This window comes from Sceloporus occidentalis, unplaced genomic scaffold, assembly GCF_023333645.1.
Source record: "Sceloporus occidentalis isolate IW3139 unplaced genomic scaffold, rSceOcc1.0.p SCAF_13, whole genome shotgun sequence".
Classification (NCBI taxonomy): domain Eukaryota; kingdom Metazoa; phylum Chordata; class Lepidosauria; order Squamata; family Phrynosomatidae; genus Sceloporus; species Sceloporus occidentalis.
In genome coordinates this window covers 2,548,401-2,564,898 of record NW_028316993.1, presented here as the reverse complement: position 1 = coordinate 2,564,898, position 16,498 = coordinate 2,548,401, and the positions used below count along the sequence as shown (strand labels likewise).

Genomic DNA, 16,498 nt, shown 5'->3' with positions numbered 1-16,498 from the left:
GGGTGCTCGGGGTCTCCGCGCATGCGCGGCCTGGGTGTGTAGATGCCCGTAACATCTGCGTGCATGTGTTGTCGAAAAGCTGGGGATTGGGGTTATGCTAATTATAGTGTGTGTGTACATTTGCACACACAGACATGGAGGGCCTCTGCATTCCAGCACTCGCCATCTGTTGAGTAAATACCCTGAGAATGGGGGCATCCAACGGAAGAAAGGAAGAGAAAAGGCCAGCGGAAGATGGAGGGAGGGGTAGGGAGCTAGCGGCTCTGAAAGCTGGGGGTCATGTTGAGGGTCACTGTTGCTGAGCTCCAAGATGCCCCATAGAATCTCCCTAGGCTTGTCAGACATTGCAGAAATTAAGTCTCCAGTAGTGCAGGAACAGAGTGCGGAGTAGGGGAAAATGTTGATTTATCTTGGAAAATCTGGAATTGCTGCTGTCTTTGTTCTAGAGGAGGGACAGTGTAGGGAGATCTTATAGAAGAAGGAACTCTTAGAAGCAAGAAGGCACCAGAAGTGATGCATTTGTTGCTTTGGGTATCCCAAAATGACCAAGCAAGGAATGAAACACTTTATTGATATCCCACCTTTCTCCAAAAAATTAGACTCCCAGCAGCTCAATGCTGGCCAGGAGAGATGCCCTCCATAGCCCTCCTGAAGGAGTCAAAACTGTCTTAATGTTTCTTAGAATTCAAAGACATAGGTGTGTTAGTCTGGAAAATCACTCTGCAAAGGAATCTTGGAGCGCCTTTGAGACTCACCGGAAGAAAGAAACTAGGAGCATGAGCTTTCGTAGGCTCAAGTCTCCGTAGGGTCACCATACGTCGGAAGCAACTGGAAGGCTCCCATCAACAACAAGGCTAAGTGCCCTGTTTTTTGAGATAGTGGGGAATGCAGAATGGAGAGGCAGAGGGTCTTCACCCTGAATGGAGTCTAATATCTTATGGAACAACACAGTGCTGGGCAGATTCTGGCTTGGTAGCTCTAGGTTCCTTTCCAGACAAGCAGTTAAATCAATTTTATATCAAACAAAGTTCACCCTCCACATTGGTGGTTTTGACTTTTGAAGATTTGATTATCTGTGGTTTTGATCAATATGTTCTCTCTAGGAATCTCTAGGTCCTCCAGCGCAACTCTGCCAGAAGCTGACCATAGAGCTGTGCTGGAGAACTTAGATGTTCCTAGAGAAAACACCTCTCTAGGCATTTGTAGGTCCTCCAGCATGGGTCTTATGGTCAACTTCAGGCAGATATTGACCACAGAATTACATTGGAGGACCTGGTGATTCCTGGAGAGGTGATCTTTCAGGTAAAAATGTGCAAAAATGTGCAATGGCAGCAAGTGAGCAACAAAAAGGTATGGCGGTCTTACAAGCTGCCTTGAATCCCAGTTTTGGGGAAAAGGAAGGATATAAATATATATAACAACAACAAAGGCTGGGACCGAGTTCCACTTTGCCATGAGTATGTGACCTCTGGGGGCCCGTTAATTATGGCAGCCAAAGAAAAAAGCCAGGCCTAAGGGTCTGTCCTCCCCTCCTCTCTATTCTCTTCTCCCTCTGAGCTGAATGGCAAAGTTCCTCGAGGGTCAAGGGGTCAGGGCCTGCCTGAACAGGAGATGGAGGGGTAGAAGACTTTTTGCAAAGTGGAATATAGGACAGAACATTTTGTGTGTGCGCGCATGGGCACATGGATATGCCCATCAGGAGCTTAATAAGTCATTCGTTTTGCCCAATGATAAGTCATTGCTTTTCCTCATGTAAGGGGTGCCTTGTTTGCATCTCGCGATGGGGGCGAAGGCAGTGATGGTGAGGAAAGCGCAGGGCCCCCAGAACTAGTTTTAAGATGAGGAGGGGTGCTCCACATTGTTGAGCAGGTTCTTATTAATTTTGTCTGCTTTCCGGTACTTGCAGGGGGAGGACAGATTGCTTTTTCCACCCATTGTCATTGAAATCCCCTTAAACACAGCCATTATCATTCAAACATCCTTAAATAGGATGGCACTGACAAGCACAATGTGCACTTAGAAGTGCCCTCCATGTGTTCAGTGTAGCTTATGCCCAAGTAAGTGCGCACAGGGAGTGGTGTGCCTGGTATATTTGACACTCAGTGTGGGCCATTTTGTAACACACACACACATAAACACACTTCAATAGCTTTACCAGATCTTGCGGAGCTGCTGGCTGGGCAGTAAAGGGGGAGAGAAGTTTTCTCACCTAGTCAATAGAGCAGATACCCCTTCCCACCAGCGCACTGGGTGACACCCCTATCTGAGTGGTCACCGAGTGTGGTTTGCACCCCTTGCGCCACCAAGTGATGCCCTTTCACACAAGTAAATTGCAGGCAGCCTTTATTATTCCTGGACGGATTTAACAGCAACCACTGTCTTAATGTTTCTTAGAATTCATAGACGTAGGTGGGTTAGTCTGGAAAATTAGTCCGCAAAGGGATCTTCTAGCACCTTTGAGACTAGCTGAAAGAGAGAAGTTGGTAGCATGAGCTTTTGTAGGCTCAAGTCTCCATAGATTCACCATAAGTCAGAAACAACTGGAAGGCACACGACAACAAGGCAGGTAAAGCTAGGTGCCCTGTTTTCTGAGATAGTGGAGAATGCAGAATGGGGAGTCTTCCTTATCCCAAATGTTCGGGCCCAGAATTGTTCTGGATTTCGGATTTTTTTGGATTCTAAAATACCTGTATTTGCATATATGTATATAATGAGATATCTTGGAGATGGGATGTGGCGCATGTCTAAACACAAAATTCATTTATGTTCCATATGCACATAGCCCGAGGGTACGTTTGTACACAATATTTTACACAATTTTGTGCATGAAATACAGCTTGTGTTAACAGAACCATCAGAAAGTAAAGTGTCACTCCCGCAGCCACCTATGAAAAAAGGTATTGCTTGTGCATTATTTTGAAGTTCCAGATAGAGAGAGAGAGAGAGAGGGAGGGAGGTAGAGATGCCCATTGGTCTTATTACTGTAACCTTTCACTAACAGGTGAGTTGAGTTTTAAACATTAATGGATGACAGAAAATATATATATATATATATATATATATATATATATATATATATATCTCCATCCATCCATCCCTGAATCAGTTTTAACCAAGTGGATAAATCAAGGAACTCTCTTGTTTTCTTTTTGAGGCCAATAGTCTGGTTTTGCTGTGTGGGTATAGCAGGGAATGGAAAAGGGAAAACACTGAATATGATCTTTCCTTGTACCAATGAGTGGCCGCTTTCACTGACACCATGACAGTTGACCTCAAAATAGTATTTGTTTTTGGAAATATGCACATTGATTTCCATTGCATGTTCCATTGCATGTCTTTTATTTCCTGAACACCTTGCTGCTAAAAGTCTTGGTTTCCTTGGTTCAGAGACTGGGTTCTTGGTTTTAGGAAGAGCGTGCCTTGTCTATGCCGTGGCTCTCCATGGAGCCATGTTCCCAACATCTACTCAGTCTATTCTGTCTTGCGTCACATCTCTGCTCAACCTATTCTTTGCCCATAGAGTCCCCCCAGACCTTGTAACTGGGATAAAAATTACCCAGATCAGCCAGCCAGATATTGGTGAGGGTTTGCTGACATTGTTCACACCTCACTGCAATGATAAAGCCGCTGCCATTGGAACGATCAACCTGACCTTCTGTTTTTCCTTGGTTTTACGTTATTGATTTCTTCCCCATTTGGTGCTTTGGCGAGTGACTGTGTTCCCTCTCCTCACCAACACAGATACCCAAGTTCTAGCACCGAAAGACAGTGGAGGTGGAGATGTGTATGTGTGCGTGATATATATGTATGTATGTATGTATTTGCATGGGGAGGAAGAGAAAAGCAGGGTGGGACTCCTGATCAAGTGGGGACACAGGCGATGGCTGCGTTTTCTCTGATGCATAATTTACGTCCCCCTCCAGGCAGGGCTTTTAAGCTGCCTTTTAGCCGGAGGATATAAAAGCGTAGCAGCTGTTCCATTGGGGTAGGATTGGCAAGGGGGGGGGGCTTGCAAGAGAAGAAGGGATGGGATTTTGTGTTTCTTAGGCAAGATTCGTGTGTGCGGGGAGGAAGAAGAGGGGATGGGATGGGATGGGACTGGATAGCTGGGGGTCCAGATCTGTGGCTCCCCTTCCCCTTTCATTTTATTGAGCATTCAGGGGAGATTGGAGATCCAGTTTATTTATATTGCAGAGCCCCTTGAAGCTGGGTTAGAAACTCATGGGTTTTGTGCCAGCAGAAGAATGCATAAAGAAAGGAAGGTGGAGAGTGGAAGCAATCCTATATTAGTGTAATCGAAGGCTTTCATGGACGGCATCCATAGTTTTTTGTGGGTTTTTCGGGCTATGTGGCCATGTTCTAGAAGAGTTTATCACTGACGTTTCGCCAGCATCTGTGGCTGGCATCTTCAGAGAATGCAGTCTCTTCTAGAACATGGTCACATAGCCCGAAAAAGCCACAAAAACGATCCTGTATTATTTTTATTTATCATTAAAATGGGTTAATTTGAAACCGGTCTTATCTCCACGTTGCTCAGAGTGGCACTCCCATGTCCCTGTTTGAGCTTCACAACAACCCTGTGAGGTAGGTTAGAAACAGAGAAAATGACTGGCTCAAGGGCACACAAGGATCACCATGTCTGGGTGTGGATTTGAACTTAAGGCTCCCTGCTAATCCCAGTCCAGCACTTGCTTAACTATGTCACAATGCTGTTTCTGTAATAAGCCTCTTATGTGTTTATTACTGTTTGGCAAGGCACATAATCAATGATCATACAACAGTCCTGTAAAGTAGACCCGATGGAGACATTTTGCTGCTTGAAGGAGAGGACAAGATGGTGTTCTCTGCTCCAATCCCACACCCTCCAACTTGAAAACCCTGATTAATCCTCAGCCGTCCCACTTTTTCTATCTTGGTTTCTCCTCCTTCCGCTTTCCACCTTTGTCCTCAGCCCACATCAGTTGCTTCAAACTGACTTTAGCATCCAAAGGTATTTGCACTCCATTAACTCAGTGGAACAAGAGGTAAAACTGGAGGTACAATCTTGCTTTTTTCCAAGGCTCAGACAAAAAGCAAAGGGCTGCAGCCTCTGGTAGCTTGTCTGTTCTTCCTTAATATCTTTTGCAATCTTGACCACAGCTTGGCCACATGGGTCCCGTTTTTCATCTGTAAAATGTTGGCAGGTGTGCAACTCGTGTAGAGAAACGGACTGGACTGGCGGATGAAGCTTACTTAAAATGCTGCCAGCGAGGTAGCGTCCTCCACCATACAGGCATATTCCAATTAACCAAACAAGCCTTTTTATCGGTGCAGCCCAAGCTGGCCTCCACCTTTTCTTGTCTTCTGTCTCGCCGCTGGAAGGGCTTTTTCTTCTTTGCAACTTTGGCATTGGGAGGAAGGTGATGGAGGGTCAGAGAAAGGCACACTTTCAATGTTGGCTTACAGCAGCCATGTCTGCAGTAAACAATGCAATAAAACTTGACCTGGGAAAGAATGGGATTCTCCTTTAGCTGAGCCTACAAGGTATACAGCTGCCTCCAGAATCCTTTCTGAGCATGTGGGAAGAGTAAAACGGAAGCAAAACAGGTTAACCTGTCTCAGCAGCTGCCCTGGCATGTTGGAAAAGATCTGTAAATTTCACCTCCAAAATGGAAATCATAAGAAAAATGGAGGTGGTTGGAAGAGAAGTAATAATCCCAGGATGCATTTTAGAAGACGCTTTCAAGAGGTCTCTAGAAAGTTTAAAATGCTTTCGTTTATTCCTGCAAGGCTGACCTGACGTGGTTGTTGGATTTCACAAGCGCATGGTGTTAGTTTTGAATAAAAAGCTTACTGAAACATGTTGGTTTTGCTTCCTTTTTGCCATATAGGGGCCTATCCCTGGAGCCAGCATAGGGGAGTTGTTTGAGTGCTGGACTAGGACTAGCATTGGAGACCTGGGTTCGAATTCCCACCAGGTGCTCTGCTTTCATGTAGGCATCTGACTAGCTGCTGTTAGATATAAAATCCTGGACCAGCATATGTACAATTATCTCTCAAGCTCAGGAACTGTAGTGGTTTGAGCTATAGATTGTTCAGCCATCTATGAGTATGAGTGAGATAAAGTGAATCAAGGGAATAAAAACAACAGTGTAGTTACTCATTATTGTTGCAGATGATGCTTTCATGATTAGTTTCAGTCTACCAGTGATGAAATTCTTTCAGTCACCTCTAGGGGGCTGTTAAGTTGTTCAGTACATGGTCCCATGTCTCCCTCCAGTGGCCACATAAGGTATGGTTCTAAAACTTCCTTTCAACCAGGCTCTGCAAGGCGTAGAGCTGTCCACATCTTGCCTCCTGGTTTTTTTAAACACAAGTTTGAATTGATGACATCCTCTACTCATAGCCTATATTTATTTTCCACTGCGTCTTCTGTCTATTTCCTTACTACACAAAAGACAGAATAGATGGACGGTGCCTTCTAACTGCTAATAAGCAGAGTCTTCCATCTAGAAGCATTCTGTGCATCACAGATCCAACTGTTGCTGTGTTTCTTCTCCCTTCTGCTCTATCTCCTTAAGGTTCTTTATTACATAGAATCATAGAGTTGGAAGAGTCCTCATAGGCCATCAAATCTATGCCTTCCTCAATATAGAAACTCTAGCTAGAGCATCCCTAACAGGAAGCTATCCAGTCTTTTACTGAAGACTTCCAAAGAAAGAGACCCCAACACCTTTCTAGAGAATCAGTTCCATTGCCGAACAGCTTTTACCCACAAGACGTTCCTTCTAGGGTTCATTCAAAATCTACTCTCCTGTAACTTCAAACCTTTAGATGTGATCAGAAGAGAACAAATTTGCACCTTCTTCTCTGTGATAGCCCTATAGATATTTAAAGAGTGCAACCATGTCACCCATTGGCTGAACATGCTCAACTCACTCAACCTTTCCTCATATGTTTTCTTCTCCAGACTTCTTATCCTTGCTGCCCTTCTCTGAACCTTCTCCAACTTTATATCCTTTTAAAATAACACGCCCAGAACTGTACTCCAGATGAGATCAATTGATACGAAATATAGTAGGACTATTGCTTCCCTTGTCTTTTGAAATTATGTTTTGATTAATGCAGGGTAAGATATCGCTTGCCTTCTTTGCTGCAGCATCACACTGCTGGCTCATGTTTCTCTTTTTCTCCTTCCCCGCTTGCCTCACAGGGGACTGTCTAGACAACAGCGTGGCCTCCCCCAGCACAGGAGACGACGACGACTTAGACCGAGATAAAAAACGGAACAAGAAGCGAGGCATCTTCCCCAAAGTGGCCACAAACATTATGCGTGCATGGCTATTTCAACACTTGTCGGTAAGAACCCAAAGCATGAGAGTTGGGAAATGGTCAGAGAGAGAGAGAGAGAGAGAGAGAGAAAGGCAGCATTCCATTCTCAGCTGCGGCTGTGAAAACCAAAGGATAATGGACATATGCATCCTGCCCAGAGTTATTAATTATGTACTTATTTAAATCTTGAGGCCCCTTCCCTATATCTAAAGATTGCGGCTTTGCATGCAAAAAAAATATATGACCTGACCAATTTAAAAGCTTTGAGAGCTTGCAACATGTATATTGTGCATTTTAGTTGTCCCGATAAAGGTATCACTGTTTTATGCCACCAGTTTGCAGCGGATATCAAAAAAGGCTGAGATTAGTAGCATAGATGCATCTAATAATTGCCCAGTTCCTTTAACAGCAACAGGGAGGATGTGCAACTGAGTTCGAAGGGTGAAAGAAGCCTATACTCAACTCGGTAGGAGTAAGAGAAAGGAGAAGACAGAATCTCACCCTTCCCAGTAGGTGCAGGCAAAAGCAAACTGCTGCAGCATCTCCTAGCTTGTGTGTTCTTTCTCATTAGCAAGTTTTTCCTTCTTGAGCATATCCTGATGTTGCTTTGCTATATGCCTATGAAATGTTGAAGGGTATGGGTACAGAAATTGCTCCTTTCTTGCTCAGTGAGGGCTCTTTGCTGCTACTCCGTTCCCTGATGGCGGAGTTAAGAGGGTCTCCATCCCCCTGTTCACCCTCCTGCAGCTGAGAGCTTCCAAACGGTGGGCATTTTTCCATGCCCACCATCCAGGCGTTCTTCCTTTCTGGGCCTTGGCTCTCTCTGCCCGCTGCTAGCCCTGCTGCCAGGCAATTAGGCAGGGCCTCTCCCTGGTTAGTTAAACAAAGGCGAGTTAATGAGCGCTGGCCAATTAGTGGCTAATTGAAGGAGCTATAAAGCTATTAGAGGCTGGTGAAGGGTAATCAATTCTAGCCAATTACCCTGAACGTATTGGCAGGGAGGGAGGAGGGCTATGGGGCGGTGGGTGGCTAGCTATGGAGAACCAGGCCTTGTCTCAGCCAAAAGATGGGGAGTGAAGTATGGAGACTCCAATAACTGATCAATCACACCCTCCTCTGCCCTCTTAGGGGAGATCTAGGATTTATTTGTTTAGTGGCTCTACTAGATTTCCTCCAAGGAGCCGAAAGTGGCAGGATATGTTTTTTCACACCTTCCAGCTGTCCCAGATTGGCTGAGACAATCCCAATTAATCCCCTGCCATCCCACTTTTCATCCACTTTTAAAAGGTCCCAGTTTCTCCCTCTTCCTCCCACTTTCTCCCTTTGACTTCAAGCTTACTTCAATTGCTGCAAAGTGAGTTCAACGTGCAAACGGTGTGTGTGCTCAGAGCCAAGCCCAGAGATCTGACAACAGCTGCCTAAAATACTACATTCAGGAGTAAGACCCTCCACATATACAAAATGGATGTGTTGATTTGTGTCCAACCCCTTTTTAAAAGGTGTGTGTATGGGGAAACCCAGGGGGGACACATGGCTTTCTGGAGAAATTGGCCTGTCCCTTGTCGAAGGGTGAAGCCATCTCCATAATGTTATCTCTGAGAGAAGTCCCAACTGGTTCTAGGGCTCAAGGCAAGTGGGGTCTTTTGTTTTCATGGCTTCCTTGGCGCTTTTGAGTCTGGGTCCTTGCCCTGTTCCTCCTGACCTGGGAGGCTAAGCAAGACCTTTCCTCATCCATCATTGCGCTGTCAGAATGGAGGCTTCCAAAGAGGTCCAGCTGGGTGACCTGTGGCCAAAGACCTACCTCATCCATCATCTGAACTGGCAGCTAAAAGGCCAGAGAAGTGGGATAAAAAGGGGACTTGGAAGCAAGAGGTCCCCATCCAGTGCAGGAGACAACGAAAGAAGGAAAATGAGGGCTTTGTATATTGAAATTGGCCAACCAAAATGCACAAAATACATTTATTGCAAGCAAATGAATTTTGTGCATTTTGGTTGGCCCAAAAAAGATATCGCTGTTTTGTGGATTTGGGATGTTATTGTACTTTGCTATGTGTCCAACATGGCTACCCCGGATCTGTTTTCATATATTGAATATCTGCTTGAGACCTGGGGATGGCAATGGGAATGAAAGGCGGATATTGTATACATGACATGCATGGCACTACACTTGATCTTAGCCAAAATGTTGAGAAAAGACCTGATTCCACTGATCATACAAACTGGTTGCGCCAGACTTTTGTTTTCTTCTCCAATTCCTTTTTCTTGTGGCTTTCTGGTCCCCTTAATTTCCAAATTGTGGAAGCTAATCAGAGTCAGCCTTAGTCAGTACAAGTTGTGCGTCTCCCATATCCGAAATGCTTGGGACCAGAAGTGTTTGGGATTTCGGACTTTGTCAGATTTTGAAATATTTCCTGATACATAATGAGACATCTTGGAGGTGGGACTCGTGTCTAAACATGAAATGCATTTCTGTTTCGTATGGACCTTATACACATAGCGTGAAGGTAATGTTAGGCACAATATCTTTAATCATTTTGTGCATGCAACAAAGTTTGTGTGCATTGATCCATCAGAAAGCAAAGGTGTCACTATCTTAGCCGCCGATATGGACAATCTGGGATTTTGGAATATCAGTCTGGATGCTCCCCAAGTGAAGTCAGGCTGGGTTTTTGCACGTTTTAATTCTTCCTTTTCTCTTCTTACAGCACCCTTATCCCTCAGAAGAACAAAAGAAACAATTAGCTCAGGATACGGGACTGACGATCTTGCAAGTGAATAACTGGTAAGGATCTCAAAAGGCTGGTGTTTGGATGCTTTCACCTTAAATTCTTTCCCCAAGTCTTGCAGTTCACTTCGTTGTGTCCCATTCTGGGGACTTTTATCAGAGCACACAAGACCTGGGTTCATTGGTTTGTTTCCCATTAAATAATGTCCGAGATTTTGCATCACAAGTTGTGAGGTGCAACTTTTAAAGATAAAAAACAATGTCAAATGAGCCAGCATTGCATAGTGGTTTGCGTGTCGGACTACGACTCTGGAGACCAAGGTTCGAATCCTCACTGGGTCACGGAAAGTCACATTTTCTCATCCTCCGAGGAAGGCAAAGGCAATCCTCCTCGGAACAAACCTTGCCAAGGAAACACTCTGATAGGGTTGCCACAAGCTGGGAACAACTTGAAGGCACACAGCGCATGAGCGAGAAAATCTAGAAACATTTCCAATCATTTATTAATTAAAAGCAGACAATTTAAAACCAGTTAAAGCAATTTAAAATTGTGTCAACCATTGCACATGCACAGCGGGCTGTCCCCCTTGCTGCTCTCTTCCTCTCATCAGATGAATACCTTTCTATTCAGGCAGGCCTTTGAGATTAAAATTATGTAGAAGCAGCCTGTGTGGTATCCTATGTCTTTATCTTTTATTTTGCAATAATGTTTTAGACATGTCTTTAACCCTTGTTAATCGCGGAGTGTGTTTTTAAAATAATGCCGTCTGGGTTTCTATATTGCAGCTATAGGTTCGTAAGCTAGGCTGCTGCCGCGCTGCAGAAATAAAGCAAATTGACACTGCTTTAATTGCCATGGCTCAATGCTATGGAATCCTGGGATTTGTAGTTTGTTCCGTCACTAGAGCTCTCTGACGGAGAAGGCTAAAGACCTTGTAAAACTACTTTCTAAGACTTCAAGTGCATAAAAAGAGCTTCAAAAACCCCAGACTTTAAGAGCATTTTGGCCTCACTGTTTCTTCTGCTGTCTTTTATAGGTTTATTAATGCCCGGCGGCGCATAGTTCAACCTATGATCGATCAATCAAATCGGACGGGTAGGGTTTTTTTATTTTCAGGTGGAGAAAAAGAATTCTTGTGGTTGGAGGAGAGGAAGGCAAAGGACATGTTTACATGGGCCAAATGAAGTGGTTTCACAGAGATCTGTCTGCATGACGCAGGGCCAGATCTCCAATTGGAGTGCAGACTGTCTTCACGATGTCAGACCAGTTCTGCACTGAATCCACATAATACCAGTTATAAAACAACTCACCTTTTGCTCCGCGATGTGTTTCTGCCCCCCTTCCCCTCTCCCCTCTGCTGAGTTAATGGAGTGCAAAACACTTTTGCACTTTGAACTCAGTTTGCAGCAACTGAAGTAAGCTGAGGACCAAGGGGAAAGGAGAGTAAAACTGGGGCACTTTAGAAGGAGCTGAAAAAGTGGGATGATAGAGGATTAACTGGGACTGTTCCTGTCAAATTGGGACATGTGAAGGTTATGGGGTTGTGGTGGCATCTCACCACTTCGAGAGAGTATTGGTTATTGTTTTCATTTCTTTGTTAGAGTCTGCAGACAGCTTGGAAATAGGGAGAGACATTTGCTAGATTGTTCTTTGTCTCTTCCGAACAGGTCAGGGTGCACCGTACAGTCCCGATGGGCAACCGATGGGAGGCTATGTCATGGATGGGCAACAGCACATGACGATCCGTCCCCCAGGTGAATGGAGATCACAACAAGGGAGCAGGGCACGAGGGAAGGAGGGAGAATGTGGAAGGACAATAGGTAGCTAATGGCCTATGAAATAGAACCTGGATGAGTTCCTGGATGCTGGGAGCTGTTGTCCCAAAAGGGAATTTTCCAAACTCTAACAAGAAACCACTTTGCCTTTATTCTTGTTTTATCAGGTAGCACAGGGCTCAGGGGATGTGCCACAATGTTCACACTGAGAAGAAGCTGTTTTCTCTGTTTGCATGATGTAGACTGGGGATCAGGCTACCCACAGTGTAGGAAGGGATTTAACTCTTGTTTCCCCTCTCTGCTTCCAGGACCAATGGGAATGACAATGGGCATGGAGGGGCAATGGCACTACATGTAAAGCTCACTGCTGGCACCAGAGGGGAAGTGAGTATTTGGGGAGTTGGAGGTGACTGGCTGGTAGTGGTGGTTGTGTCTTTCACTTGGGGCCTTTCTCAAGCAAACACAGGTTGAATTAATAGTAATGGCATTTACATTTCTATATCACTTATCAGTGAACTCAGCACTCTCTAAGCAGTTTACAATGCATAAGCCAATTGCCCCCTAAAAGCTGGGTACTCATTTAACTGGCCTATGAAAGGATAGAAGGCTGAGTCAGCCTTGGAGCCCTGGAATCCAACTCACAACCTTGTCGTTGCAATACTGCCATTTAACCACTGTGCCACTAGGGCTCCTTGTACTAAGTCCTTGCGTTGATATTGTCCCTGTGCTAAGTCCTAAGAAGCGTAGCTGCTCATGCAGTGGTATTCATGCCAGCATAAGTCATGCACAGGATTCTAGCCTGATGGATGAAGTAATGTCTGAATGGCACTCACCGTCCTCTTTTCTTTTGGTTCTCTCAGGTTGCCAGATAAGGTTAGGGGTGCTGGCCAACACACCCCACCAGGTTTAGGGGCGCAAGACCTGTGGCACCTCAGGGTCCAGCATGCCCTTCCTGCTGACTTCTCCCGCAGTCTGCAAGAACGTGCCATAGACTGTTCTCCCTCCTCGCCAACCCCCGATGCACGCCCACCGTCCGCACTGCCACACACGACCCGAGGAAGCGACCCTTAACAACCCACCCGGACGGATTGAATACGGATGGGGTGTCCCGTGTTATCATCCCTGTCCCAGCTCTTTCTTCACCCCTTTGTTGCCAAATGGAAAGCTGATCCAACAGCGCGCAGCCAAGACCTCAAAGAGTTCTGACCCTCTGAGTGGCGTCTCGTAAACCAAGGTTTGGGGACCGGTCGACAGATCACAATAAGCCAGCCGGCCTGAGATGGAAAGGAGTCTCTCCCTCCCCAGCACTGAAAGAAGAAAGAGATGGACAGCCACCGCCATCCTGAAAGAGAGACATGGGCAGTGGGAAGGCTGAGGGGTTAATGTTGGATTTGTTGGGGTCTGTTCTGTATTTCGTTTCCCCCCACCACCCGCGGACCATGCGCACGTTTGTACACTCTCTGCCACCGCTGAGGAGGCCTGGCTCAGCTCCGGGCCTCATTTTCCCTCCACGGACTTCTTTTCCAAGCGAGACGATGTTCAAAGCAGGGTTTGGGTTTTTTTATTTTCCTTCCCGTTTTTGTTATATTCCCTCCCCTTCCTCCTCCTTTCTTCCTTCCGGAGGTTTTAATTATTAATTAATTATTGGTGTTGATGCTCAGAAAGGGGAAGTAAATTAAATGGTACTTTTGATTTTCCTTTTGAGTTCCTTTTTGGGTTTGTTTTTTTTAATGTGCTTTGTTTTTTTTAAGAAAAAGAAAAATGGAAATAATTCGAGAAAAAAGAAAATCAAAACGAACCAACTTTGCCTTCTGGTGTCTTTTTGTTGTTCTTGTCGTATGGTAGAGGTGGGGATTGTTTGCTCAGAGGCCAAATATCAGAACCCGCCCTACCTTGAGGCATAGTGAAGCAATGGCCTCAGGTGACAAATGATGGAGGCAGCCCAATATACAGTAGTCACCTTGTTTGTTGCACCAGCCTCTTGCTCAGGTATAACAGGGGCAGTCATCAGACCACTGAGATAAGAGAGTCTGCTAACCAGTCTGGAATTAGAAGGAGTCCTCTTGTTTGCCACAGATAGTAGAATATCTTGGGCTGCTCTTTACAAAGCACAGGGGCTTTTGGAGGGGATGCTGCAGGGAGAGGAAGGGAATATTAGCGCAGTGCCCCAAAAGTACATCCGCATGGCAAAACCTATGCATGCGGACATGCCTAACCCCCTAAGAACGGATTGTGTTGTAACGGAGGCACTGTTTCTAGCACACGCACCCCTCAAAAACAACAACGGCAACAACAACATATTTCCAGCACCACGTTTTTCTATTGCAGTAATCAAGATGGCTTGGCCAGGGGTTAATCAGCATTTAACACTGAAACAATGCAATCAAAAATGCAGCCCCATCATTAAATCTAAACGCTGCTCAGTAGTCCCCAAAGAAAAAACGGCAGGTTTATTAGGAAGCGGTGGTTTGTAATAAAACCAATATTGCCATTTGCAAAAGTGATGGAAGGAAGAGAGGCCCTTATCTCAAAAACGCTTCCCACTCTGGTCACTCTGTTGCCATTTCTGATCAAACAGGCTATTCAGGTTTTAGTACCATCACAAAAACCTGCAGCAGCATTTTACAGAGCAGTGAATGCACTTGCCACAGGATACCTGGAGTCTGATCTTGACCCCCATTTGTCTTGTAACTGCTTGATATTATCCACTGAGGAGTCCTGCTTTGTTCCCTCTCCTGAAGGAATGGGAAACACCTGGCCAACCTGAAGTTTTCAACTACCATTCCCATAATTCCTTACCATCGTCCATGTTGGCTGGAGTTGAGAGAGTTGGAGTCCACAGAACATTTACAGTTGGCCTCTATATCCATGGATTCAATCACCCACAAGTTGAAAATATTTTTAAAATATATAAATTCCCAAATCAAACCTTGGCCATTTGATATAAGGGACATCATTTTATTACGCCACTGCACTGAATGGGACTTGAGTATCCATGGATTTTGGTATGCATGTGGGCCTGGGGTCCTAGAACCAAAGCCCAGTGGATACCAAGGGCCTCTGTACATGTTTCTTCAGAGGGGGCTTGCCATTACCACCCTCCGAGGCTGAGAGAGTGTGACTTGCTCAAAGTAACCCAGGGAGTATCCGTGGCCGGATTCACATTATGTGTTATTTTGGGCAGGGCACAAGGGACTATTCACTTACCCCATGCGTTCTGTCCAAAACCTCCCCTCTGCCAGGCACATGCCAAGGGGGGCAGTTCTATGGCTGGTCAATGACTGGTAAAGAGGAGATGTCAGTGAAGAATGAAAACGGCCATCCATCCCTGCCATAATTCTTTAAACAGAAGAAAGAGCAATGAACTCCACCATTTGGAAACCATATAACACTGGCTATATGGTCAGTCTTTCCCACTCCTTTCTTCCCTTCCCCAGCCATTTAATGGGGCTTTACAGCTGTTGGAGGGATATAGAATTGCAGGTGTGGATTGCTATGCTCTATGTGCCTGATGCAACATCTTGGGTCCAGAACTTCATAGAAGCCTTTCCTTACCTGGTGCCCACCAGATGCATGGAGAACATAGCATGAAGAGCTTGGTTGGGAATGGTGGGAATTGTAACCCAGCATCGCTAGAGAGCACCATCCTGAGAAAGGACTTTTTTGTACTATGCTTTATGCTCCTGATGTGACATCTTGGTCCAGACGTTCATAGAAGGCTTTCTTCATCAGGTGCCCTCCAGATGCATGGGGAACACAACATGAGGTAGTTGGTTAGGGATAGTGGGAATTGGAATCCAGCCTCTCCAGAGGGCACCAGTTTGAGAAAGGACCTTTTTGTACTATGCTCTATGCTCCTGATGTGACATCATCGCCCAGAGGTTCATATAAGGCTTTCCTCACCTGGTGCCCTCCAGATATATGGAGAATATAACATGAATAGGCTGGTTGGGGATAGTGGGAATTGTAATCCAGTATTTCTAGAGAGCACCAGTTTGAAAAAGGACCTTCTTTTGTGCTGGTTGCCCAAAGCATTTAAGCTCTGCCGAAATGGACAGCAGGAGAGACAACGGCTGCATCTTACTAGACTGGGCTTTTACCTGTTACCAAGGCACCAAGGAGAATTCATAAGGACGTCTGCCATCAGTGATCTATCTCTCCGCACATCAGACTCTTGATTATGGGAAGGGGATAATGGCTCTTGCTGGGCCCACAGATGGACAACCTGATGGATGGCCTGGTGGCCCAGAGAGGGATTAGAGCCAGAAGAAGAGTTAAGAGCTCTCCAAGTGAGCAGATCGGAGATCCATCAGGTTCAGCCTGACATCCTTTTGCCTTGGGGAATATTAATGCCGCCATGTTCTGCCTTTTTGCGTGCCCCGCGGCACATGCCCTGAAAGACTGCTTCACATATCATGGCTTTTCTCCTTAACTTGAAAATAAATAATGCTGCACAGGAATAATATGAATCCCACAGAAAGAGAAGAAGGGGGATGTTTCAGTTTAGGAAAGGTTTATAACCGATGTCACGAGGTCCAAAACATGCAGCAGAAATAATCCGGTATTAAACCGCTTTAACTGCCTTGGCTCAGTTTGCTAGGGAATTCTGGAAACTGTAGTTTTGTGAGACATTTAGCCTTTTCTGCCAGAGAGCTCTGGTGCCACAGTAAACTATAATTCCCAGGA

General features: G+C 45.4%; 1 protein-coding gene across 2 annotated transcripts in view; it reads left to right on the top strand.

Annotated features, from left to right (window-relative positions):
* Nucleotides 1-13,599, top strand: part of MEIS3 (Meis homeobox 3) — a 43,693-nt gene extending 30,094 nt beyond the window's left edge. For both annotated transcript variants that reach the window (XM_089478381.1, XM_089478380.1), the window contains 6 exons: nt 7,193-7,338; nt 10,017-10,093; nt 11,074-11,132; nt 11,705-11,791; nt 12,121-12,196; nt 12,673-13,599. In XM_089478381.1, the coding sequence (XP_089334507.1) occupies nt 7,193-7,338; nt 10,017-10,093; nt 11,074-11,132; nt 11,705-11,791; nt 12,121-12,170 (419 nt within the window). In that variant the 3' untranslated portion in view covers nt 12,171-12,196; nt 12,673-13,599. The remainder of the gene's footprint in view (nt 1-7,192; nt 7,339-10,016; nt 10,094-11,073; nt 11,133-11,704; nt 11,792-12,120; nt 12,197-12,672) is intronic.
* Nucleotides 13,600-16,498: the final 2,899 nt, after the last annotated feature.